We start from the raw sequence: 23,988 nt of genomic DNA, 5'->3' as shown, positions 1-23,988 counted from the left end.
CCAAATCCCAAAATTCCCATTTTTTTTTGTTTTAATCCCGATTTTCCCTTTTCCAACCCCAAATTTTGGATTTCCCATCCCAATTTTCCCTTTTCTAACCTCAAATTTCCATTCCCAGATCCAAAAATTTGGGTTTTTTTTTGTTTTAATCCCAATTTTCCATTTTCCAACCCCAAATTTTGGTTTCAATCCCGATTTTCCATTTCCCAACCCCAAAATTCCCATTTTTTTGGGTTTTAATCCCAATTTTCCCTTTTCCAGATCCCAAAATTCCCATTTTTTTTTGGTTTCAATCCCGATTTTCCCTTTTCCAACCCCAAATTCTCATTCCCAGACCCCAAAATTCCCATTTTTATTGGTTTTAATCCCGATTTTCCCTTTCCCAGATCCCAAAATTTGGATTTTTTTTTGTTTCAATCCCGATTTTCCACCCCCCAGGGGTCACCGGGGTCATCCAAACATTCCCGGCCGGACTTTGGAATTCCGGGAATTTCCGGGAATTCGGGAATTCCGGGAGCCCAAATTCCTCCAGGTGACTCCGAGGGGGGAAAATTCCCAATTTCGGGACATTTTGGGGACATTTGGGGACATTTTGGGGACATTTGGGGACATTTTGGGACATTTGGGGACATTTTGGGGACATTTGGGGACATTTAGTGGAATTTTAGGCACATTTTGGGACAATCTGGGGCCATTTCGGGACATTTTAGGGACATTTGGGGACGTTTGGGGACATTTGGGGACAATTGGGAACATCTGGGGACATTTGGGGACGATTTGGGGACACTTGGGGACATTTTAGGAACATTTGTGGGACATTTTGGGGATATCTGGGGACATTTGGGGACATTTTGGGACATTTGGGGACATTTCGGGTCATTTTAGGGACATTGTGGGATAATTTTGGGGTCCTCTGGGACATTTAGAGCCAATTTGGGGACATCTGGGGACATTTTGGGGACATTTTGGGGACATTTGAGGACATTTGGGGACATTTTGGGACATTTTGGGGCCATTTGGGGCCATTTGGGGCCATTTGGGGCCATTTGGGGCCATTTGGGGCCATTTGGGGACATTGGGGGGATTTTGGGGACATCTGGGGACATTTTGGGGACACTTGGGGATATTTTGGGGACGTTTGGGGACATTTGGGGACATTTGGGGCTATTTCGGGCCATTTCGGGCAACTTCGGGACATTTTGGGGACATTTTGGGGCAATTTCGGGATATTTTGGGTCCCATTTGGGTCCATTTCGGGTCATTTCGGACCATTTCAGGACCATTTCGGGCCATTTCGTGACATTTTGAGGCCATTTCGGGACAATTTCGGGCCATTTCGGGATATTTTGGGCCATTTCGGGTTATTTTGGGCCATTTCGGGACATTTCGGGACATCTTGGGTCCATTTCGGAACATTTTGGGGCCATTTCGGAACATTTCGGGTCATTTCGGGACATTTCGGAACATTTCGGGACCATTTCGGGACATTTCGGGACATTTTGGGGCCATTTCTGGACATTTTGGGGACATTTCGGGCCATTTCGGGTCCATTTTGGGTCCATTTTGGGGCATTTCGGGACATTTCGGGTCCATTTTGGGCCCCATTTCGGGACATTTCGGGTCCATTTCGAGGCCATTCCGCCACCGTCCACACTGCGCATGCGCGGTGCCGGCGGGCTCCGCCAGGGGGCGCTGTCACCCCGGGGCTCATTTGCATAACCCCGCCCACCGGGGCGCTGTGTCCTCGGGGCTCATTTGCATAACCCCGCCCACCAGGGGCGTTGTGACCACGGGGCTCATTTGCATAACCCCGCCCACCAGGGGGCGGGGCCAAACCCAACGCGCGGGAACTGCCGGAACCCCCAGGTGGGGGAGGGGCGGGATCTGGGGGTCCCTGAGGGGATTTTGGGGGTCCCGGGGTGGATTTGGGGGTCCCGGGTGGATTTTGGGGGTCCCTGAGGGGATTTTGGGGGTCCCTGAGAGATTTTGGGGGTCCCGGGTGGATTTTGGGGGTTCCTGAGGGGATTTTGGGGATCCCGGGGGGGATTTGGGGGTCCCGGGTGGATTTTGGGGGGTCCTGGGGGGATTTTGGGGGTCCCTGAGGGGATTTTGGGGGTCCCGGGGGAATTTTGGGGGTCCCGGGAGGATTTGGGGGTCCCGGGGTGGATTTTGGGGGTCCCGAGTGGATTTGGGGGTCCCGGGGTGGATTTTGGGGGTCCCGGATCCCCCCGAGGGGTCTTTGGGAAGATCCGGGGGGTCCCTGAGGGGATTTGGGGGTCCCTGAGGAATTTTGGGGGTCCCGGGCTGGATTTTGGGGTCCCTAAGTGGATTTTGGGGTCCCGGGTGGATTTTGGGGGTCCCGGGGGGGATTTTGGGGGGTCCCTGAGGGGATTTGGGGGTCCCTGAGGAATTTTGGGGGTCCCTGAGGGATTTTGGGGGTCTCGGGAGGGTTTTGGGGGTCCCTGAGGGATTTTGGGGGTCCCTGAGTGGATTTTGGGGTCCCGGGGTGGATTTTGGGGGTCCCGGGTGGATTTTGGGGGTCCCGGGAGGGATTTTGGGGGTCCCTGAGTGGATTTGGGGGTCCCGGGAGGATTTTGGGGGTCCCTCAGTGGATTTTGGGGGTCCCTCAGTGGATTTTGGGGGTCCCGGGGGAGAATTTGGGGGGGGAGGGGTCCCAAGGCCACTCGGGGATGGCGACATCGATGACGTCACCCCCAGTGACGTCACCCGCGACCTTCCCGCCCCTCCCCCGCCCCCCCCGGGGTCACGTGGGCGGGTTCGGCCTTGGAGGGGGGGAGGGGCGGGGGGAGGGGCGGGGGGAGGAGCGCCCCTCCCCCATCCCCACCCCCTCCCCCACCCCGGGACCCCCCGAAATTCCCCAAAAATCCCAAAATTCCCCCAAATTTTCCCAAAAATCCCCAAAATTCCCCCAAATTTGGGGCCTTTGACCCCCCGGGACCCCCAAAACCCGCAAAATTCTCCCAAATTTTCCCAAAAACCCCGAAATTCCCCCAAATTTGGGGTCTTTGACCCCCGAAATTCCCCAAAATCCCCCAAATTCCCCCAAATTTTCCCTAAAAAACCCAAAACCCCCCCAAAAAACCCCAAATTTGGGGTCTCTGACCCCCGGGACCCCCAAAATTCCCCCAAATTTGGGGTCTGGGACCCCCGGGACCCCCCCAAATCCCCAAATTTCTCCCAAATTTTCTCTAAAAACCCCAAAATCCTCGCAAAAAAACCCCAAATTTGGGGTCTTAGACCCTCAGGGCCCCCCAAAAGTCCCCAAATTCCCCCAAATTTTTCCGAAAAACCCCAAAATTCCCCCAAAATTTCCCCAAGTTTGGGGTCTTTGACCCTCAGGACCCCCCAAAACCCCAAAATTCCCCCAAATTTTTCCTAAAAATCCCCAAAAATCCCCCAAATTCCCCCAAATTTTCCTTAAAAACCCCAAAATCCCCCCCAAAAAACACCAAATTTGGGGTCTTTGACCCCCGGGACCCCCCAAAAACCCCAAAATTCCCCCAAATTTTCCCAAAAAACCCAAAAATCGCCACCAAAAAAACCCAAATTTGGGGTCTCTGACCCCCGGGACCCCCAAAATCCCCCAATTTCCCCCAAATTTTCCATAAAAAGCCCCAAAATCCCAAAAATTGCCCCAAATTTGGGGTATTTGACCCCCGGGAGCCCCAAAATCCCCCAAATTTTCCCTAAAAACCCCCAAAATCCCCAAAATTCCCCCAAATTTGGGGTTTGTGACCCCCAGGACCCCCCCAAAAGTCCCCAAATTCCCCAAATTTTTCCGAAAAACCCAAAAATCCCCAAAATTCCCTCAAATTGTCCCTAAAAACCCCCAAGATCCTCCCCAGAAAACCCAAATTTGGGGTCTGGGACCCCCAAAATCCCCAAAATTGCCCCAAATTTGGGGTCTCTGACTCCCGGGACCCCCAAAATTGCCCCGAATTTTCCCTAAAATCCCCAAAATTCCCCCAAATTTGGGGTCTCTGACTCCCGGGACCCCCCAAAAACTCCAAAATTCCCCCAAATTTTCCCTAAAATCCCCAAAATTCCCCCAAATTTGGGGTCTCCTATGCCCGGGACCCCCCAAAATCCCCCAAATTCCCCCAAATTTTCCCTAAAAACCCCAAATTTGGGGTCTGGGACCCCCAGGACCCCTCCCCAATTTTTTTCTGGGGAATTTTGGGGGTCCCAGGGGCAAAACCCCCAAATTTTGGGTGAATTTGGGACATTTTGGGTGAATTTGGGACATTTTGGGTGAATTTGGGGCATTTTGGGACCCCAAGGGTCACAAAAATCCCAATTTTGGGAGAATTTTGGGTGATTTTGGGGCTTTTTGGGGGGTCCCAGGGTCACAAAAATCCCAATTTTGGTTGAACTTGGGGCATTTTGGGTGAATTTTGGCTTTTTTTGCGTATCCCAGAGTCACAAAAATTTCAATTTTGGGTGAATTTGGGGCAAATTTGGGACATTTTTGGTGAATTTTGGTTGAATTTTGGGTGAATTTGGGGCATTTTTAGTGAATTTTGGCTTTTGGGGGGTCCCAGGGTCACAAAAATCCCAATTTTGGGTGAATTTGGGACATTTTGGGTAAATTTCAGTTGAATTGGGGACATTTTGGGTGAATTTGGGGCATTTTGGGTGAATTTTGGGTGAATTTTGTTTGAATTTGGGCCATTTGGGGTGAATTTTGGGTGAATTTGGGGCATTTTAGGTGAATTTTGGGTGAATTTGGGGCATTTTGGGTGAATTTTGGGTGAATTTGGGGCATTTTAGGTGAATTTTGGGTGAATTTGGGGCATTTTGGGTGAATTTTGGCCATTTTGGGTGAATTTTGGCCATTTTGGGTGAATTTTGGGTGAATTTTGGGTGAATTTGGGCCATTTTGGGTGAATTTTGGGCCAATTTTGGCCATTTTGGGTTTATTTGGGGTGAATTTTGGCCATTTTGGGTGGATTTTGGGTGAATTTGGGGCATTTTGGGTGAATTTTGGGTGAATTTTGGCCATTTTGGGTGAATTTTGGGTGATTTTTGGGTGAATTTGGGGCATTTTAGGTGAATTTTGTGTGAATTTGGTCCATTTTGGGTGAATTTTGGACGAATTTGGGACATTTTGGGTCAATTTTGGACATTTTGGGTGAATTTTGGGTGAATTTGGTCCATTTTGGGTGAATTTTGGGTGAATTTGGGGCGAATTTGGGCCATTTTGGGTGAATTTTGGGTGAATTTTGGGTGAATTTTGGCCATTTTGGGTGAATTTTGGGTGAATTTGGGACATTTTGGGTCAATTTTGGCCATTTTGGGTGAGTTTTGGGCGAATTTTGGCCATTTTGGGTGGATTTTGGGTGAATTTTGGCCATTTTGGGTGAATTTTGGGTGAATTTTGGACATTTTGGGTGAATTTGGGCCATTTTGGGTGAATTTTGGGCCAATTTTGGCCATTTTGGGGGGGTGTCCGGGGGTGGGGGAGGGGCGGGGTAAAGGGGGCGTGGCCTCGCGCTCCAGCCCCTCCCCCACCCCTCCCCCCGCCCCTCCCCCCGCCCCTCCCCCCCTTTTTGGGGCCCCCCCGGCCCCGTTTTGGGGCAGAATCGGCGAAACCCGCGGGAGGTACCGGGGTGGGGGAGGGGAGGGGGAGTTTTGGGGACCCCAAAAATTGGGGGGGGACCCCCCGGGAGGGGGAGGGGAGAGGGGGGAGGGGGGAGGGGCCGCGCGTGGGGCGCACGTGGCGGAATTTGGGGGTTTGGGGGTCACCGAGGGGTCGGGGGGTCCCAAATTTGGGGGAATTTGGGGAATTTTGGGAATTTTTTGGGATTTTTTTGGGATTATTTTGGGAATTTTTTGGGAATTTTGGGGGGTCCCGGGCATGGGAGACCCCAAATTTGGGGGAATTTTGGGTTTTTAGGGGAATTTCTGGGGGGTCCCGGGGAATTTTGGGGGGTCCTGAAGGTCGGAGACCCCAAGTTTGGGGAATTTGGGGGAATTTTGGGGGGTCTTGGTGCCTGGAGACCCCAAATTTGGGGGAATTTTGGGGGTCCTGAGGAATTTTGGGGGTCCCCAGTGTGGAAGACCCCAAATTTGGGGGGAATTTTGGCTTTTTAGGGGGTTTTGGGGGGTCCTGGTGGCCGGAGACCCCAAATTTGGGGGAATTTTGGGTTTTTAGGTGAATTTTTGGGGGGTCCCAGGGAATTTTGGGGGTCCCAGAGGTGGAAGACCCCAAATTTGGGGGGAATTTGGGGGAATTTGGGGGGGCCCTGGTGGTCAGAGATCCCAAATTTGGGGGAATTTGGAGTTTTTAGGGGAATTTTTGGTTTTTAGGGGAATTTTGGGGGTCCCAGAGGTAGAAGACCCCAAATTTGGGGTGAATTGAGGGAATTTGGGGAACTTTTGGGGGGTCCTGGTGGTCAGAGACCCCAAATTTGGGGGATTTTTGGGAATTTTGGGGGTCCCAGAGGTTGGAGACCCCAAATTTGGGGGGAATTTTGGCTTTTTAGGGGTTTTTTGAGGGGTCCTGGTGGCCGGAGACCCCAAATTTGGGGGAATTTTGGGTTTTTAGGTGAATTTTTGGGGGGTCCTGGGGAATTTTGAGGGTCCCAGAGGTGGAAGACCCCAAATTTGGGGGGAATTGAGGGAATTTGGGGGAATTTTGGGGGGCCCTGGTGGTCAGAGACCCCAAATTTGGGGGATTTTGGGGAATTTTGGGGGTCCCAGAGGTTGGAGACCCCAAATTTGGGGGGAATTGAGGGGATTTGGGGGAATTTTGGGGGGTCCTGGTGGCCGGAGACCCCAAAATTGGGGGAATTTGGGGTTTTTAGGGGAATTTTTGGTTTTTTAGTGGAATTTTGGGGGTCCCAGAGGTAGAAGACCCCAAATTTGGGGTGAATTGAGGGAATTTGGGGAACTTTTGGGGGGTCCTGATGGTCATAGACCCCAAATTTGGGGGATTTGGGGGAATTTTGGGGGTCCCAGAAGTGGGGGACCCCAAAATTGGGGGAATTTTGGGTTTTTTAGGGGGGTCCCGAGGAATTTTAGGGGTCCCAGAGGTTGGAGACCCCAAATTTGGGGGAAATTGAGGCAATTTGGGGGAATTTTGGGGGAATTTGGGGCAAAATTCCCCCAATTTTTGAGTTGATTCCCCCAAATTTTGGGATTTCCTTGGGAAAAATCCCCCAAATTTTGGGGAATTTTCTCTGGGATCTCCCGAATTTTGGGGTCACCCCAAATCTTTTTGGGGTCCCTTTGTTTTCTCCCCATTTTTGGGCTCACCTGGAGCAGAATCCCCCCAAATTTTGGGGCAATTCCCCCATTTTTTTTACCATTTCCCTTCCCAAACCCCCCCAAAATTCGGGATTTTTCCCCCAAATCCCAAAATTTCCCCCGGATTTCCCCCCCAGATTTTGGGGTCACCCCAAATCCCTTCAAACTCGTGGAGAATTTGGAGGAATTTTGGGGGAATTTGGGGCAAAATCCCCCCAATTTTTGGGGCAATTCCCCCATTTTTTTTACCATTTCCCTTCCCAAACCCCCCCAAAATTCGGGATTTTTCCCCCAAATTTTGGGAATTTCCCCCAAATTTCCCCCCCAAATTTTGGGGTCACCCCAAATCCCCTCAAACTCGGGGAGAATTTGGAGGAATTTTGAGGAATTTGGGGAATTTTGGGCAGAATTTCTCCAAATTTTGAGTTAATTCCCCCAAATTTTGGGATTTTCGTGGGAAAAATCCCCCAAATTTTAGGAATTTTCTCTGGGATCTCCCAAATTTTGGGGTCACCCCAAATCTTTTTGGTTTCTCCCCATTTTTGGGCTCACCTGGAGCAGAATCCCCCCAAATTTTGGGGCAATTCCCCCATTTTTTACCATTTCCCTTCCCAAACCCCCCCAAAATTCAGGATTTTTCCCCCAAAATTCAGGATTTTTCCCCCAAATTTTGGGAATTTCCCCCAAATTTCCCCCCCAGATTTTGGGGTCCCTCTGGGGGGGGTTTTTGGGGTTCCCCTGACTCCCCTCCCCCCCTCAGATGCAGCTGCTCCGGTTCTTCGTCCTCCCCCAGAGCCTGGGGGGGTCCCAGGGGGGCGACCCCGACCTCGGGGTCCCCTCGGGTTTGGGGTCCCCCCTGAAGGCGGCTCAGGGGGTGGAGCCGGCGGTGACGGCCGTGACCTGCGAGCTCTGCTACTACCTGGGCTGGGAAGGTGAGTTTGGGGTGAAATCCGGGGATTTTGGGACATTTCGGGATTTTTTGGGGATATTTTTTTTTTTTTTTTTTTTTATTTTTTTGGGATATTTTTTGGATTTTTTTGGGATTTTTTAATACAATTTTTGGGGTTTTTTTGGGGATTTTGGGGTCACCTGTGAGCTCTGCTCTTGCCTGGGCTGGGCAGGTGAGATTTGGGGTGAATTCCGGGCATTTTGGGACAATTCAGGATTTTTGGGGATTTTTTGGGATTTTTTGGGAATTTTTTTGGATTTTTTTTTTATTTTTTTGGATTTTTTTTGGATTTTTTAATGCAATTTTTGGGGTTTTTTGGGGGTTTTTGGGGTCACCTGTGAGCTCTGCTGCTCTCTGGTTTGGGCAGGTGAGATTTGGGGTGAAATCCGGGGATTTTGGGGCAATTCAGGATTTTTTTTGGATTTTTTCGATTTTTTTTTTAAATTTTGATTTTTAATGCAATTTTTGGGGTTTTTTGGGGTTTTTTTGGGATTTTGGGGTCACCTGCGAGCTCTGCTCCTACCTGGGCTGGGAAGGTGAGATTTGGGGTGAAATCCGGGGATTTTGGGACTTTTTGGGATTTTTTGGGATTTCTTGGGATTTTTTGGGATTTGTTTTTTTTTTTTTCCATTTTTTAATGCGATTTTTGGGTTGTTTTGGGGGGATTTTGGGGTCACCTGTGAGCTCTGTGACTCCCTGGGCTGGGAAGGTGAGTTTGGGGTGAAATCCGGGGATTTTGGGACTTTTTGGGATTTTCGGGGATTTTTTGGGATTTTTTGGGATTGTTTTTGGATTTTTTTTGCATTTTTTTTAGGGGTTTTTTGGGGAATTTTTGGGGTTTTTTTGGGGGTTTTTGGGGTCACCTGTGAGCTCTGTGATTCCCTGGGATGGGCAGATGAGGGTTTGGGGTGAATTCCGGGGATTTTGGGACTTTTTGGGATTTTTGGGGATTTTTTGGGATTTTTTTTTGGATTTTTGGGGGATTTTTTTTTAATTTTTTTTTTATTTTTTAACGCGATTTTTGGGTTTTTTTGGGGATTTTGGGGTCACCTGTGAGCTCTGTGACTCCCTGGGGTGGGCAGATGAGTGTTTGGGGCAAATTCCTGGGATTTTGGGACAATTTGGGATTTTTTTTGATTTTTTGGGATTTTTTTGGGAATTTTTTTTTATTTTTTAATACAATTTTTGGGTTTTTTTGGGGTTTTTGGGGTCACCTGTGAGCTCTGTTACTCCCTGGGCTGGGCAGGTGAGTTTGGGATGAATTCCAGGGATTTTGGGACAATTCGGGATTTTTGGGGATTTTTTTCGATTTTCTTTGGATTTTTTTTGGATTTTTTTTTTATTTTTTAATGTGAATTTTTGGGGTTTTTTGGAGTTTTTTTGGGGTTTTTTTGGGGTTTTTTTGGGATTTCTTTGGGGTTTTTGGGATTTTTTTGGGGTTTTTTGTTATTTTTATGGTTTTTGGGGTTATTTTGGGTATTTTGGGGTGAATTTAATGATTCTCATGGGGGTTTTGGGTTTTTTTGTGGTTTTTTGGGGGGTTTTTTGGGGGTGTTTTTGGGGTTTTTTTGAGGGTTTTTTTGGGGTTTTTTTTAGGGTTTTTTAGGTTTTTTTGGGTTTTTTGGAGAGTTTTTTGGGGTTTTTTGGGGTTTTTTTGGGTGTTTTTTGAGTTTTTTGGAGGTTTTGGTTTTTTTTTATTTTTGGGGTGTTTTTTTTGGTTTTTTGGGGTTTTTTTTGGGTTTTTTGGGGGAGTTTTTTGCGTTTTTTGAGTTTTTGGGGGTTTTTTTGTGTTTTTTTTGAGTTTTTGAATTTTTTGGGGGAGTTTTTTTAGGTTGTTTTGGTTTTTTGGGTTTTTTTTTGGAGTTTTTGGGGGTTTCTTTCAGTTTTTGGGTTTTTTTGGGTTTTTTTGGGATGTCTTTGGGTGTTTTGGGATTTTTTGGGGTTTTTTTGTTCTTTTTGGGGATTTTGGGGTTATTTTGGGTATTTTTGGGTGAATTTTATGATTCCTGTGTTTATTTTGGTTTATTTTTGGTTTATTTTTGTGTTCCCAGGCTCTGCCCCCCTGAGCCAGGAGGAGTTTGGGGTCCTGGGCTGGATTTTGGGATTCCCATGGAATTTGGGGACTTTTTAATGTTTTTGGGGATTTTTTAATGGGGTTTTTTGGGGTTTTTTTGGTGATTTTTTGGGGTTTTTTTGATGATTTTTTGGGGTTTTTTGGGGGGTTTTTTGATTTTTTTTTTGGTTTTTTTTAGATTTTTTTTTTAGGTTTTTTTAGATTTTTTGGGGTTTTTTGGGGTTCATTTGGAGTTTTTGGGTGTTCATTTGGAGTTTTTTTGGGGTGTTTGGGTTTTTTGAGTTTTTGGGTTTTTTGGGTTTTTTTTTTGGGTTTTTTTTTGTTTTTTGGGGGGGTTTTTTGAGTTTTTGGGGCTTTTTTGGTTTTTTCGGTTTTTGGGGGGTTTTATTGTGGTTTTTTGGAGTTTTTGGGTTTTTTGAGGGAGTTTTTTTAGGTTTTTTTGGGTGAATTTTATAATTCTCATGTTTATTTTTGCTTTCCCAGGCTCTGCCCCCCTGAGCCAGGAGGAGTTTGGGGTCCTGGGCTGGATTTTGGGATTCCCACGTTTTTTTTGGGATTTTTTAATGTTTTTGGGGATTTTTAAATGGTTTTTGGGGTTTTTTTTTGGGTTGTTTTGGGGGTTTTTGGGGGTTTTTTTTGAGTTTTTTTGGGGGGGTTTTTTGAGGTTTTTTTTTTGGTTTTTTGGGGTTTTTTTTTTTGGAGTTTTTGGTGGTTTCTTTCAGTTTTTGGGTTTTTTTGGTTTTTTGGGATTTCTTTGGGTTTTTGGGATTTTTTAATGTTTTTGGGGATTTTTAAATGGTTTTTGGGGTTTTTTTTGAGTTTTTTTGGGGGGGTTTTTTGAGGATTTTTTGAGGTTTTTTTTGGTTTTTTGGGGTTTTTTTTTTTGGAGTTTTTGGTGGTTTCTTTCAGTTTTTGGGTTTTTTTGGGTTTTTTGGGATTTCTTTGGGTTTTTGGGATTTTTTTGGGGTTTTTTGTTATTTTTGTGGTTTTTGGGGTTATTTTGGGTATTTTTGGGTGAATTTAATGATTCTCATGGGGTTTTTTTGGGGTTTTTTTGTGTTTCCAGGCTCTGCCCCCCCAAGCCAGGAGGAGTTTGGGGTCCTGCGCTGGATTTTGGGGTCCCCCCTGGCCGAGGGGGGGGACGTGGCCCCCCAGAGCTTCCTGAGCCCCCCAAAGGGACCCCACGTCCTGCTGGAGATCGGGCCCAGGTGCGGATTCGGGGAATTTCTGGGATTTCTTGGGATTGGGGGATTTTGGGGGGATTTGGGGGATTTTTTGGGATTTTTTGGGGATTTTTTGGGATTTTTTGGGATTTTTTGGGGGATTTTTTTGGGACTTTTTGGGATTTTTTGGGGATTTTTTGGGGATTTTTTGGGGATTTTTTGGGTTTTTTTGAGGATTATTTGGGGATTTTTTTGAGATTTTTTTGGGATTTTTTTGGGATTTTTTGGGATTTTTTGGGGAATTTTTTGGGATTTTTTTGGGATTTTTTGGGGATTTTTTTGGGGATTTTTTGGGATTTTTTGGGGATTTTTGGGGGGATTTTTGGGGATTTTTTTGGGATTTTTTGAGATTTTTGGGGATTTTTTGGGGATTTTTTGGGGATTTTTTGGGGATTTTTTGGGATTTTTTGGGGGATTTTTTGGGATTTTTTGGGGGATTTTTTTTTTATTTTTTGGGATTTTTTTGGGGATCTTTTGGGATTTTTGGGGGATTTTTTGGGGATTTTTTTGGGATTTTTTTGAATTTTTTTGGATTTTTTTGGAATTTTTTTGGCTTTTTTTTTTATATTTTGGGGATTTTTTGGGATCTTTTTGGGATTTTGGGGGAATTTAGGGGCATTTTCGGGGGGATTTGGGGAGATTTTGGGGATTTTGGGGATTTTGAGGATTTGGGGGGTTTTGGGATTTTTTGGGATTTTTTTTATTTTTTTGGGGATTTTTTGGGGATTTTTTTGGGGATTTTTTTTGGGATTTTGGGGGAATTTAGGGGCATTTTTGGGGGGATTTGGGGGGATTTTTTTGGGATTTGGGGATTTTTTGGGGATTATTTTGAATTTTGGGGAGGTTTGGAGAGGATTTGGGGGAATTTGGGGATTTGGGGGATTTTTTTGGGATTTTTTTTTATTTTTTGGGGATTTTTGGGGATTTTTTTTTTTTGGGACTTTTTGGGGGATTTTTTGGGGGGTTTTTGGGATTTTTTTGGGATTTTTTTTGATTTTTTGGGATTTTGGGGGAATTCAGGGGCATTTTCGGGGGGATTTGGGGAATTTTGGGGATTTTTGGGATTTCTTGGGGATTTTGGGGTTTTTTTTGGAATTTCTGGGCAGATTCCGGGGGGATCTGGGGGGGTTAGTGAAGGATTTGAGGGGGATTTTTTATGGGAATTCTGGAAATTCCAGGAATTCTGGGAATTTTGGGAATTTTGGGATAATTTGGGATAATTTGGGATCTCCCCAGGTTCCCTCCCACCCCTCCCCCACCTCTCTGTCCCCCCTGGGGTCAAATTTGGGGCAAAATTTGGGTTTTTTTAAAGCTTTTTTTCCCATTTCCGTGGGGATTTTTTTGGGAATTCTGGGATTTTTGGGAATTTTGGGAATTCTGGGATAATTTGGGATCTCCCCAGGTGCCTTCACACCCCTCCCCCATCTCTGCATCACTTCAGGGGTTGAATTTGGGGCAGAATTTGGGTTTTTTATTGATTTTTTTTCCCATTTCCGCTGGGATTTTTTTGGGAATTCCGGGATTTTGGGATGTTTTTGGGGAATTCCGGGATTTTGGGATAATTTGGGATAATTTGGGATAATTTGGGATCTCCCCAGGTGCTCTCCCACCCCTCCCCCCCCTGCATCACTTCAGGGGTTGAATTTGGGGCAAAATTCGGTTTTTTAAGTTATTTTAATGCTTTTTTTTCCCATTTCCGCGGGGATTTTTTTGGGAATTCCGGGATTTTTGGGAATTCTGGGAATTTTGGGATAAATCTGGGATCATTTGGGGTCTCCCCAGGCTGGGGGTGTGCACCCCCCTGTCCACCAACGCCGTGTCCCTGTGCCACGCTGCCGGGCTGAGCCGAGTGCGGCGCCTCGAGAGATCCCGGCGCCTCCTCCTGCAGGTGGGGACAGCGGGGACAGCTGGGGACATCTGGGGACATCTCGAGGGGGTTTGGGGACATCTTGGGGACACGTTGGGGACATCTGGGGGACACCTTGGGGACACCTGGGGACACCTGGGGACAGCTGGGGACACCTGGGGACACCTGGGGACAGCTGGGGACAGCGGGGACAGCGGGGGGGAGCTGGGGACACCTGGGGACACCTGGGGGACATTTGGGGACAGCTGGGGACACCTGGGGACACCTGGGGGGATCTGGGGACATTGGGGACACCTGGGGACAGTGGGGACAGCTGGGGGAATTTGGGGACAGCTGGGGACAGCTGGGGGGATTTGGGGACATTTGGGGACATTTTGGGGACAATTTGGGGACATTTGGGGAGGATTTGGGGACATTTGGGACAATTTTGGGACAGCTGGGGGGATTTGGGGACATTTGGGGACAGCTGGGGACATTTGGGGAGGATTTGGGGATATTTGGGGACATCTGGGGACATTTGTGGACAATTTGGGACATTTAGAGAAATCTAGGGACACCTGGGGGGATTTGGAGACACCTGGGGACAATTTGGGGACAATTTGGGGACATTTGGGGACAATTTGGGGACATTTGGGGACATTATTTGGGATTTTGGGGACATTTTGGGGACAATTTGGGGACATTTGGGGACAGCTGGGGGGATTTGGGGACATTCCGGGGGATTTGGGGACATTTGGAGACATTTGGAGGGATTTAGGGACAATTTGGGGACATTTTAGGGGCATTTGGGGACATTATTTGGGATTTTGGGGACATTTGGGGACATTTGGGGACAGCTGGGGACAATTTGGGGACATTTGGGGACATTTGGGGACAATTTGGGGACAGCTGGGGACAATTTGGGGACAATTGGGGACAATTTGGGGACATTTGGGGACAATTTGGGGACATTTTAGGGACATTTGGGGACATTATTTGGGATTTTGGGGACATTTGGGGACAATTTGGGGACATTTGGGGACATTTGGGGACATTTGGGGACATTTGGAGGGATTTAGGGACAATTTGGGGACATTTTAGGGACATTTGGGGACATTTGGGGACATTATTTGGGATTTTGGGGACATTTGGGGACATCTGGAGACAATTTGGGGACAATTTGGGGACATTTGGGGACATTTTGGGACAATTTGGGGACAGCTGGGGACAATTTGGGGACATTTCGGGGACAATGTGGGGACATCTGGGGACATTTGGGGACAGCGGGGACAGCGGGGGGGATCTGGGGGGATTTGGGGACAGCTGAGGACATTTTGGGGACATTTGGGGGGATTTGGGGACATTTGGGGACAGCTGGGGACACCTGGGGAGATTTGGGGACAGCTGGGGACAGCTGGGGGCATCTGGGACAATTTGGGGACAGCTGGGGACATTTGGGGGGATTTGGGGACAGCTGGGGACAGCTGGGGACAGCTGGGGGGATCTGGGGACATTTGGGACAATTTGGGGACATTTGGGGACATTATTTGGGATTTTGGGGACATTTGGAGACATTTTGGGGACATTTTGGGGACATCTGGAGACAATTTGGGGACAATTTGGGGACATTCGGGGGGATTTGGGGACAATTTGGGGACATTGAGGGGACATTTGGGGACATTTTCAGACAATTTGGGGGGATTTGGGGACAATTTGGGGACATTTGGGGACAATTTGGGGACATTTGGGGACATTATTTGGGATTTTGGGGACAATTTGGGGACATTTGGGGACAGCTGGGGGGATTTGGGGACATTCCGGGGGATTTGGGGACATTTGGGGACATTTGGAAACATTTGGAGGGATTTAGGGACAATTTGGGGATATTTTAGGGACATTTGGGGACATTATTTGGGATTTTGGGGACATTTGGGGACATCTGGAGACAATTTGGGGACAATTTGGGGACATTTGGGGACAATTTGAGGACAGCTGGGGACATTTGGAGGGATTTGGGGACAATTTGGGACTTTGGGGACATTTTGGGACATTTGGGGAGGATTTGGGGACACCCGGGGGGGTCTGGGGACATTTGGGGACATCTGGGGACATGTGGGGGACATTTGGGGACATTTTCAGACAATTTGGGGACATTTGGGGACAGTTTGGGGCCATTATTTGGGATTTTGGGGACATTTGGGAACATCTGTGGACAATTTGGGACATTTAGAGACATCTGGGGACACCTGGGGAGATTTGGGGACATCTGGGGACAATTTGGGGACAGTTTGGGGACAATTTGGGACAGTTTGGGGACAGCTGGGGACATTTGGGGACATTTTGGGACTTTTTGGGGACATTTTGGGACTTTTTGGGGACATTTGGGGTGAAACTTGGGACATTTGGGGACATTGGGGACATTTGGGGACACTTGGGGACATTTGGGGACATTGAGAGGAAATTTGGAGACAATTTGGGACATTTGGGGACAATTTGGGGACATCTGGGATGCAATTTGGGGCATTTTGGGGACACCTGGGGACATTTGGGGACAACTTGGGGGGGATTTGGGGACATTCTGAGACATTTGGGGTGAAATTTGGGGACATTTTGGGGGATTTGGGGACATTTGGGGACATTTGGGGATGTTGAGAGGAAATTTGGGGACAATTGGGGGGATTTGGGGGGATTTGGGGACAATTTGGGGGTGTCTGGGGACACCTGGGGTGAAATTTGGGGACATTTCAGACATTTGGGGACATTTGGAGGGATTTGGGGACATTTTGGGACATTTTGGGGATGTTTGGGGGGGCATTGGGGGGGGGGGTTCAACACCGTCCCGGTGTCCCCAGCGCTGTCCCCGTGTCCGTGTGTCCATCCCAGTGTCCGTGTGTCCGTGTGTGTGTCCGTGTGTCTGTCCCTGTGTCCGTGTGTCTGTCCCTGTGTCCGTGTGTCTGTACCCGTGTGTGTGTCCGTGTGTCTGTACCCGTGTGTGTGTGTGTCCGTGTGTCTGTACCCGTGTGTGTGTCCGTGTGTCTGTACCCGTGTGTGTGTCCGTGTGTCTGTACCCGTGTGTGTGTCCGTGTGTCTGTACCCGTGTGTGTGTCCGTGTGTCTGTCCCTGTGTGTGTCCGTGTGTCTGTCCCTGTGTGTGTCCGTGTGTCTGTACCCGTGTGTGTGTCCGTGTGTCTGTACCCGTGTGTGTGTCCGTGTGTCTGTACCCGTGTGTGTGTCCGTGTGTCTGTACCCGTGTGTGTGTCCGTGTGTCTGTACCCGTGTGTGTGTGTGTCCGTGTGTCTGTACCCGTGTGTGTGTCCGTGTGTCTGTACCCGTGTGTGTGTCCGTGTGTCTGTACCCATGGTGTGTGTGTCCGTGTGTCTGTACCCGTGTGTGTGTCCGTGTGTCTGTCCCTGTGTGTGTGTGTGTCCGTGTGTCTGTACCCGTGTGTGTGTCCGTGTGTCTGTACCCGTGTGTGTGTCCGTGTGTCTGTACCCGTGTGTGTGTGTGTCCGTGTGTCTGTACCCGTGTGTGTGTCCGTGTGTCTGTACCCGTGTGTGTGTCCGTGTGTCTGTACCCGTGTGTGTGTCCGTGTGTCTGTCCCCGTGTGTGTGTCCGTGTGTCTGTCCCTGTGTGTGTGTCTGTCTGTCTGTACCCGTGTGTGTGTCCGTGTGTCTGTACCCGTGTGTGTGTCCGTGTGTCTGTACCCGTGTGTGTGTCCGTGTGTCTGTCCCCGTGTGTGTGTCCGTGTGTCTGTACCCGTGTGTGTGTCCGTGTGTCTGTACCCGTGTGTGTGTGTCCGTGTGTCTGTCCCGGTGTGTGTGTCCGTGTGTCTGTACCCGTGTGTGTGTCCGTGTGTCTGTCCCTGTGTGTGTGTGTCCGTGTGTCTGTACCCGTGTGTGTGTCCGTGTGTCTGTACCCGTGTGTGTGTCCGTGTGTCTGTCCCCGTGTGTGTGTGTCCGTGTGTCTGTACCCGTGTGTGTGTCCGTGTGTCTGTACCCATGGTGTGTGTCCGTGTGTCTGTCCCCGTGTGTGTGTCCGTGTGTCCATGCCCATGGTGTGTGTCTGTCTGTCTGTCCCCAGCTGTCGGTGCCGGTGTCTCCGGCTGTTCGGGAGCGGTTGTTGGGGGCTCTCAGGGACCCCGTGACGGAGCAGCTGTACCCGTGTGTGTGTCCGTGTGTCTGTACCTGTGTCCGTGTGTCTGTCCCCGTGTGTGTGTCCGTGTGTCTGTACCCGTGTGTGTGTGTCCGTGTGTCTGTACCTGTGTGTGTGTCCGTGTGTCTGTACCCATGGTGTGTGTGTCCGTGTGTCTGTCCCCGTGTGTGTGTCCGTGTGTCTGTCCCCGTGTGTGTGTGTCCGTGTGTCTGTACCCGTGTGTGTGTGTCCGTGTGTCTGTCCCTGTGTCCGTGTGTCTGTCCCTGTGTGTGTGTGTCCGTGTGTCTGTCCCCGTGTGTGTGTCCGTGTGTCTGTCCCCGTGTGTGTGTCCGTGTGTCTGTACCCATGGTGTGTGTGTCCGTGTGTCTGTCCCTGTGTGTGTGTCCGTGTGTCTGTCCCTGTGTGTGTGTCCGTGTGTCTGTACCCGTGTGTGTGTGTCCGTGTGTCTGTACCCGTGTGTGTGTGTCCGTGTGTCTGTACCCATGGTGTGTGTGTCCGTGTGTCTGTCCCCGTGTGTGTGTCCGTGTGTCTGTCCCCGTGTGTGTGTCCGTGTGTCTGTACCCGTGTGTGTGTGTCCGTGTGTCTGTACCCATGGTGTGTGTGTCCGTGTGTCTGTACCCGTGTGTGTGTGTCCGTGTGTCTGTACCCGTGTGTGTGTGTCCGTGTGTCTGTACCCGTGTGTGTGTGTCCGTGTGTCTGTCCCTGTGTGTGTGTCCGTGTGTCTGTACCCGTGTGTGTGTCCGTGTGTCCATCCCGTGTGTGTGTCCGTGTGTCTGTACCCGTGTGTGTGTGTCCGTGTGTCTGTCCCTGTGTGTGTGTCCGTGTGTCTGTACCCGTGTGTGTGTGTCCGTGTGTCTGTACCCGTGTGTGTGTCCGTGTGTCTGTACCCGTGTGTGTGTGTCCGTGTGTCTGTCCCCGTGTGTGTGTCCGTGTGTCTGTACCCGTGTGTGTGTCCGTGTGTCTGTCCCTGTGTGTGTGTCCGTGTGTCTGTCCCTGTGTGTGTGTCCGTGTGTCTGTCCCTGTGTGTGTGTCCGTGTGTCTGTACCCGTGTGTGTGTGTCCGTGTGTCTGTACCCGTGTGTGTGTCCGTGTGTCTGTCCCTGTGTGTGTGTGTCCGTGTGTCTGTACCCGTGTGTGTGTCCGTGTGTCTGTCCCCGTGTGTGTGTGTCCGTGTGTCTGTACCCATGGTGTGTGTGTCCGTGTGTCTGTACCCGTGTGTGTGTCCGTGTGTCTGTCCCCGTGTGTGTGTCCGTGTGTCTGTCCCTGTGTGTGTGTCTGTCTGTCTGTACCCGTGTGTGTGTCCGTGTGTCTGTACCCATGGTGTGTGTGTCCGTGTGTCTGTACCCGTGTGTGTGTGTCCGTGTGTCTGTACCCGTGTGTGTGTGTGTCCGTGTGTCTGTCCCTGTGTGTGTGTCCGTGTGTCTGTCCCCGTGTGTGTGTCCGTGTGTCTGTACCCGTGTGTGTGTCCGTGTGTCTGTCCCTGTGTGTGTGTCCGTGTGTCTGTACCCGTGTGTGTGTCCGTGTGTCTGTCCCTGTGTGTGTGTCCGTGTGTCTGTCCCCGTGTGTGTGTCCGTGTGTCTGTACCCATGGTGTGTGTGTCCGTGTGTCTGTACCCGTGTGTGTGTCCGTGTGTCTGTACCCGTGTGTGTGTCCGTGTGTCTGTACCCGTGTGTGTGTCCGTGTGTCTGTCCCCGTGTGTGTGTCCGTGTGTCTGTCCCTGTGTGTGTGTGTGTCCGTGTGTCTGTACCCGTGTGTGTGTCCGTGTGTCTGTACCCGTGTGTGTGTCCGTGTGTCTGTCCCCGTGTGTGTGTCCGTGTGTCTGTCCCTGTGTGTGTGTCTGTCTGTCTGTACCCGTGTGTGTGTCCGTGTGTCTGTCCCTGTGTGTGTCCGTGTGTCTGTACCCGTGTGTGTGTCCGTGTGTCTGTACCCGTGTGTGTGTCCGTGTGTCTGTCCCCGTGTGTGTGTCCGTGTGTCTGTCCCCGTGTGTGTGTCCGTGTGTCTGTCCCTGTGTGTGTGTCCGTGTGTCTGTCCCTGTGTGTGTGTCCGTGTGTCTGTACCCGTGTGTGTGTCCGTGTGTCTGTCCCCGTGTGTGTGTCCGTGTGTCTGTACCCGTGTGTGTGTGTCCGTGTGTCTGTACCTGTGTGTGTGTCCGTGTGTCTGTACCCGTGTGTGTGTCCGTGTGTCTGTCCCCGTGTGTGTGTCCGTGTGTCTGTACCCGTGTGTGTGTCCGTGTGTCTGTACCCGTGTGTGTGTGTCCGTGTGTCTGTACCTGTGTGTGTGTCCGTGTGTCTGTACCCGTGTGTGTGTCCGTGTGTCTGTACCCATGGTGTGTGTGTCCGTGTGTCTGTACCCGTGTGTGTGTCCGTGTGTCTGTACCCGTGTGTGTGTCCGTGTGTCTGTCCCTGTGTGTGTGTGTCTGTGTGTCTGTCCCCGTGTGTGTGTGTCCGTGTGTCTGTACCCGTGTGTGTGTCCGTGTGTCTGTACCCGTGTGTGTGTGTCCGTGTGTCTGTACCCGTGTGTGTGTCCGTGTGTCTGTACCCGTGTGTGTGTGTCCGTGTGTCTGTACCCATGGTGTGTGTGTCCGTGTGTCTGTACCCGTGTGTGTGTGTCCGTGTGTCTGTACCCGTGTGTGTGTCCGTGTGTCTGTACCCGTGTGTGTGTCCGTGTGTCTGTCCCGGTGTCCGTGTGTCTGTCCCGGTGTTCCCATGTCTGTCTGTCTGTCCCCAGCTGTCGGTGCCGGTGTCTCCGGCTGTTCGGGAGCGGTTGTTGGGGGCTCTCAGGGACCCCGTGACGGAGCAGCTGTACCCGGAGCCCCTCAGCTCCTTCCAGGTCCCCTCCAGCCCCGGCCCCGTCACCGCCATCGACGTCCTGGGCCGGGGACGGGCGGCGCTGCAGGAGGCGGACGCGGAGCTGGGTGAGACGGACAGACGGACACGGGACAGACAGACGGACACAGGGACAGACAGGGGACAGACAGACACGGGGACAGACAGGGGACAGACGGACACGGGGACAGACAGACGGACACGGGACAGACAGGACAGACGGACACGGGGACAGACAGACGGACACGGGGACAGACAGACGGACACGGGGACAGACAGACGGACACGGGACAGACAGGGGACAGGGGACAGACAGGAGACAGACGGACAGGGGACAGACGGGACAGACAGGGGGGTGGGTGAGGGACGGACAGACGGGACAGACGGACAGACGGGGGTGGGTGAGGGACAGACGGACACGGGGACAGATGGACAGGGGGATGGACACGGGGGTGGGTGAGGGACGGACAGACGGACGGACACAGGGGTGGGTGAGGGATGGACGGACGGACAGGGGACAGACGGACAGGGGGACGGACACAGAGCTGGATGAGGGACGGACAGACGGGACAGACGGACACGGGGCTGGGTGAGGGACAGACGGGACAGACGGACAGGGGGACGGACACGGGGCTGGGTGGGGGACAGACGGACACACGGACAGACAGACGGGAGACAGACAGACGGACAGGACAGACAGACGGACAGGACGGACAGACGGACATTGGGGGTGTTGGGGACACGGAGAATGGGAAATTTTGGGGGGGGGGTTCGGGGCCATTCTGGGGGCATCGAGGATTTGGGGGAATTTTGGGGAATTTTGGGAAAAATTCGGGAGAATTTTGAGGAATTTTGGGGGATTTTGGGAGAATTTTGAGGAATTTTGGGAAAATTTTAGGGAATTTTTTTGAATTTTGGGGGAATTTTGGGAAATTTTTGGAGAATTTTGGAGATTTTTTGGGAATCTTTGGGAATCTTTGGGAAATTTTGGGGAATTTTTGGAGAATTTGGGGGAATTTTTTGAATTTGGGGGGAATTTTGGAGAATTTTGGAGAATTTTGGGGAATTTTTGGAGAATTTTGGAGATTTTTTGGGAATCTTTGGGAGATTTTGGGGAATTTTTGGAGAATTTTGGGGAATTTTTTTGAATTTGGGGGGAATTTTGGAGAATTTTGGGGAATTTTTGGAGAATTTTGGAGATTTTTTGGGAATCTTTGGGAATTTTCGGGAATATTTTGGGAATATTTTGGGGATTTTTGAGGGGTATTTTGGGAATTTTTTGGGAATTTTTTGGGAATATTTTGGGAAAGTTTTGGGGATATTTTGGGAATATTTTGGGGATATTTCAGGAATATTTCAGGAATATTTTGGGAGTATTTCAGGGATTTTTGGGGATATTTTGGGAATATTTTGGGGATATTTTGGGATAATTTTGGGAATATTTCAGGAATATTTCGGGAATATTTCGGGAATATGGGAATATTTTGGGAATATTTTGGGGATATTTTGGGAATTTTTTGGGAATTTTTTTGGGGAATTTTTGGGGAATATTTTGGGAAAATTTTGGGAATATTTTGGGAATATTTCAGGAATATTTTGGGGATATTTTGGGAATTTTTGGGGAATTTTTTTGGAATATTTTGGGGATATTTTGGGAATATTTTGGGGATATTTCAGGAATATTTCAGGAATAGTTTGGGAGTATTTCGGGGATTTTTGGGGATATTTTGGGAATATTTTGGGGATATTTTGGGATAATTTTGGGAATATTTTGGGAATATTTCGGGAATATTTCGGGAATATTTTGGGAATATTTTGGGGATATTTTGGGAATTTTTTGGGAATTTTTTTGGGGAATTTTTGGGGATATTTTGGGAATATTTCGGGAATATTTCAGGAATATTTTGGGGATATTTTGGGAATATTTTGGGGATATTTTGGGAATATTTTGGGGATATTTTGGGAATATTTTGGGGATATTTCAGGAATATTTCAGGAATATTTTGGGAGTATTTCGGGGATATTTTGGGAATTTTTGGGAATTTTTTGGGAATATTTTGGGAATATTTTGGGGATATTTTGGGGATATTTCAGGAAAATTTTGGGGATATTTTGGGATAATTTTGGGAATATTTTGGGATAATTTTTGGAATATTTTGGGAATATTTTGGGAATATTTCAGGGAATTTGGGGCAATTTTGAGGCGTTTTGGAGCCTTTTTTTTGGGGGTTTTGAGCTGATTTTTTTGGGATGGTTTTGGGAATTTCTGGGATTTTTTTTGGGAATGTTTTTTGGGAATTTTGCCGTTCCCAGGCCTGGCCTTTGATTCCTGGGACCTGGAATTCTACACGAGATTGTTCCAGAAGGCCGGGAGGAACCCGACCTCGGTGGAGCTCTTCGACCTGGCCCAGAGCAACAGGTGACCCCAAAAACCTCACAAAACACCCCAAAATGCCCCAAAATCCCACAAAAACCTCACAAAATACCCCAAAATGCCCCCAAATCCCACAAAAACCTCACAAAACACCCCAAAATCCCACAAAATCCCACAAAAACCTCACAAAACACCCCAAAATGCCCCAAAATCCCACAAAAACCTGACAAAACACCCCAAAATGCCCCAAAATCCCACAAAAACCTCACAAAACACCCCAAAATCCCACAAAATACCCCAAAATCCCCCCAAAAAATCACAAAATCTCACAAAATCCCACAAAATCCCCCAAAATCCCACAAAATACCCCAAAAACCTCACAAAATACCCCAAAATCCCACAAAATCCCCCAAAATCCCACAAAATACCCCCAAAATCCCACAAAATACCCCAAAAACCTGACAAAATACCCCCAAATCCCACAAAAACCTCACAAAAACCTCACAAAATACCCCAAAATCCCCCCAAAAAACATAAAAACCCCAAATCACCCAAAATCCCACAAAAACCACACAAAATCCCCCCAAATCCCACAAAAAACCATAAAAACCCCCAAAATCCCACAAAAAACCATAAAAACCCCCAAATTCTGCAAAATCCCACCAAAAATAATCATCAAAAACCCCAAATCTTCCCAAATCCCACAAATTTGACGGTCGCGCTGTGCCGGGGTCACTGTCACACACCTGTGACACACCTGTCACTGTCACTGTCACACCTGTCAGTGTCACACACCTGTCAGTGTCACACCTGTCACTGTCACACCTGTCACACCTGTCAGTGTCACTGTCACACCTGTCAGTGTCACACACCTGTCAGTGTCACACACCTGTCACTGTCACACACCTGTCACACACCTGTCACTGTCACACACCTGTCAGTGTCACACCTGTCAGTGTCACACACCTGTCAGTGTCACACACCTGTCAGTGTCACACCTGTCAGTGTCACACACCTGTCAGTGTCACTGTCACACCTGTCAGTATCACACACCTGTCACTGTCACACACCTGTCAGTGTCACACACCTGTCACTGTCACACACCTGTCAGTGTCACACACCTGTAACACACCTGTCACACACCTGTCACCTGTCACCTGTCCAGCGAGCACAGCCGTCACTGGTTCTTCAAGGGCCGCCTGTCCCTCGATGGTCGCGCTGTGCCGGGGTCACTGTGACACACCTGTGACACACCTGACACTGTCACACACCTGTCAC

General features: G+C 49.3%; 1 protein-coding gene across 9 annotated transcripts in view; it reads left to right on the top strand.

Annotated features, from left to right (window-relative positions):
* The first annotated feature begins 472 nt into the window (after nucleotides 1-472).
* PFAS (phosphoribosylformylglycinamidine synthase) overlaps nucleotides 473-23,988 on the top strand; it is a 92,111-nt gene continuing 68,595 nt past the window's right edge. For 7 of the 9 annotated variants that reach the window (XM_058828526.1, XM_058828529.1, XM_058828522.1 and 4 more), the window contains exons 1-6: nucleotides 5,564-5,622; nucleotides 8,030-8,201; nucleotides 11,359-11,500; nucleotides 13,298-13,403; nucleotides 20,239-20,425; nucleotides 22,650-22,755. In XM_058828526.1, coding sequence (XP_058684509.1) covers nucleotides 8,030-8,201; nucleotides 11,359-11,500; nucleotides 13,298-13,403; nucleotides 20,239-20,425; nucleotides 22,650-22,755 — 713 coding nt within the window. In that variant the 5' untranslated portion in view covers nucleotides 5,564-5,622. Of the gene's footprint in view, nucleotides 533-1,781; nucleotides 1,867-5,563; nucleotides 5,623-8,029; nucleotides 8,202-11,358; nucleotides 11,501-13,297; nucleotides 13,404-20,238; nucleotides 20,426-22,649; nucleotides 22,756-23,988 lie in introns of those variants that run through there. The other 2 variants (XM_058828525.1, XM_058828527.1) reach the window with 2 other exon arrangements.

Source organism: Poecile atricapillus (assembly GCF_030490865.1).
Source record: "Poecile atricapillus isolate bPoeAtr1 chromosome 36 unlocalized genomic scaffold, bPoeAtr1.hap1 SUPER_36_unloc_5, whole genome shotgun sequence".
Classification (NCBI taxonomy): Eukaryota; Metazoa; Chordata; class Aves; order Passeriformes; family Paridae; genus Poecile; species Poecile atricapillus.
Note: the sequence above shows the minus strand (reverse complement) of the source record. Positions and strands in the feature narration are given on the sequence as shown.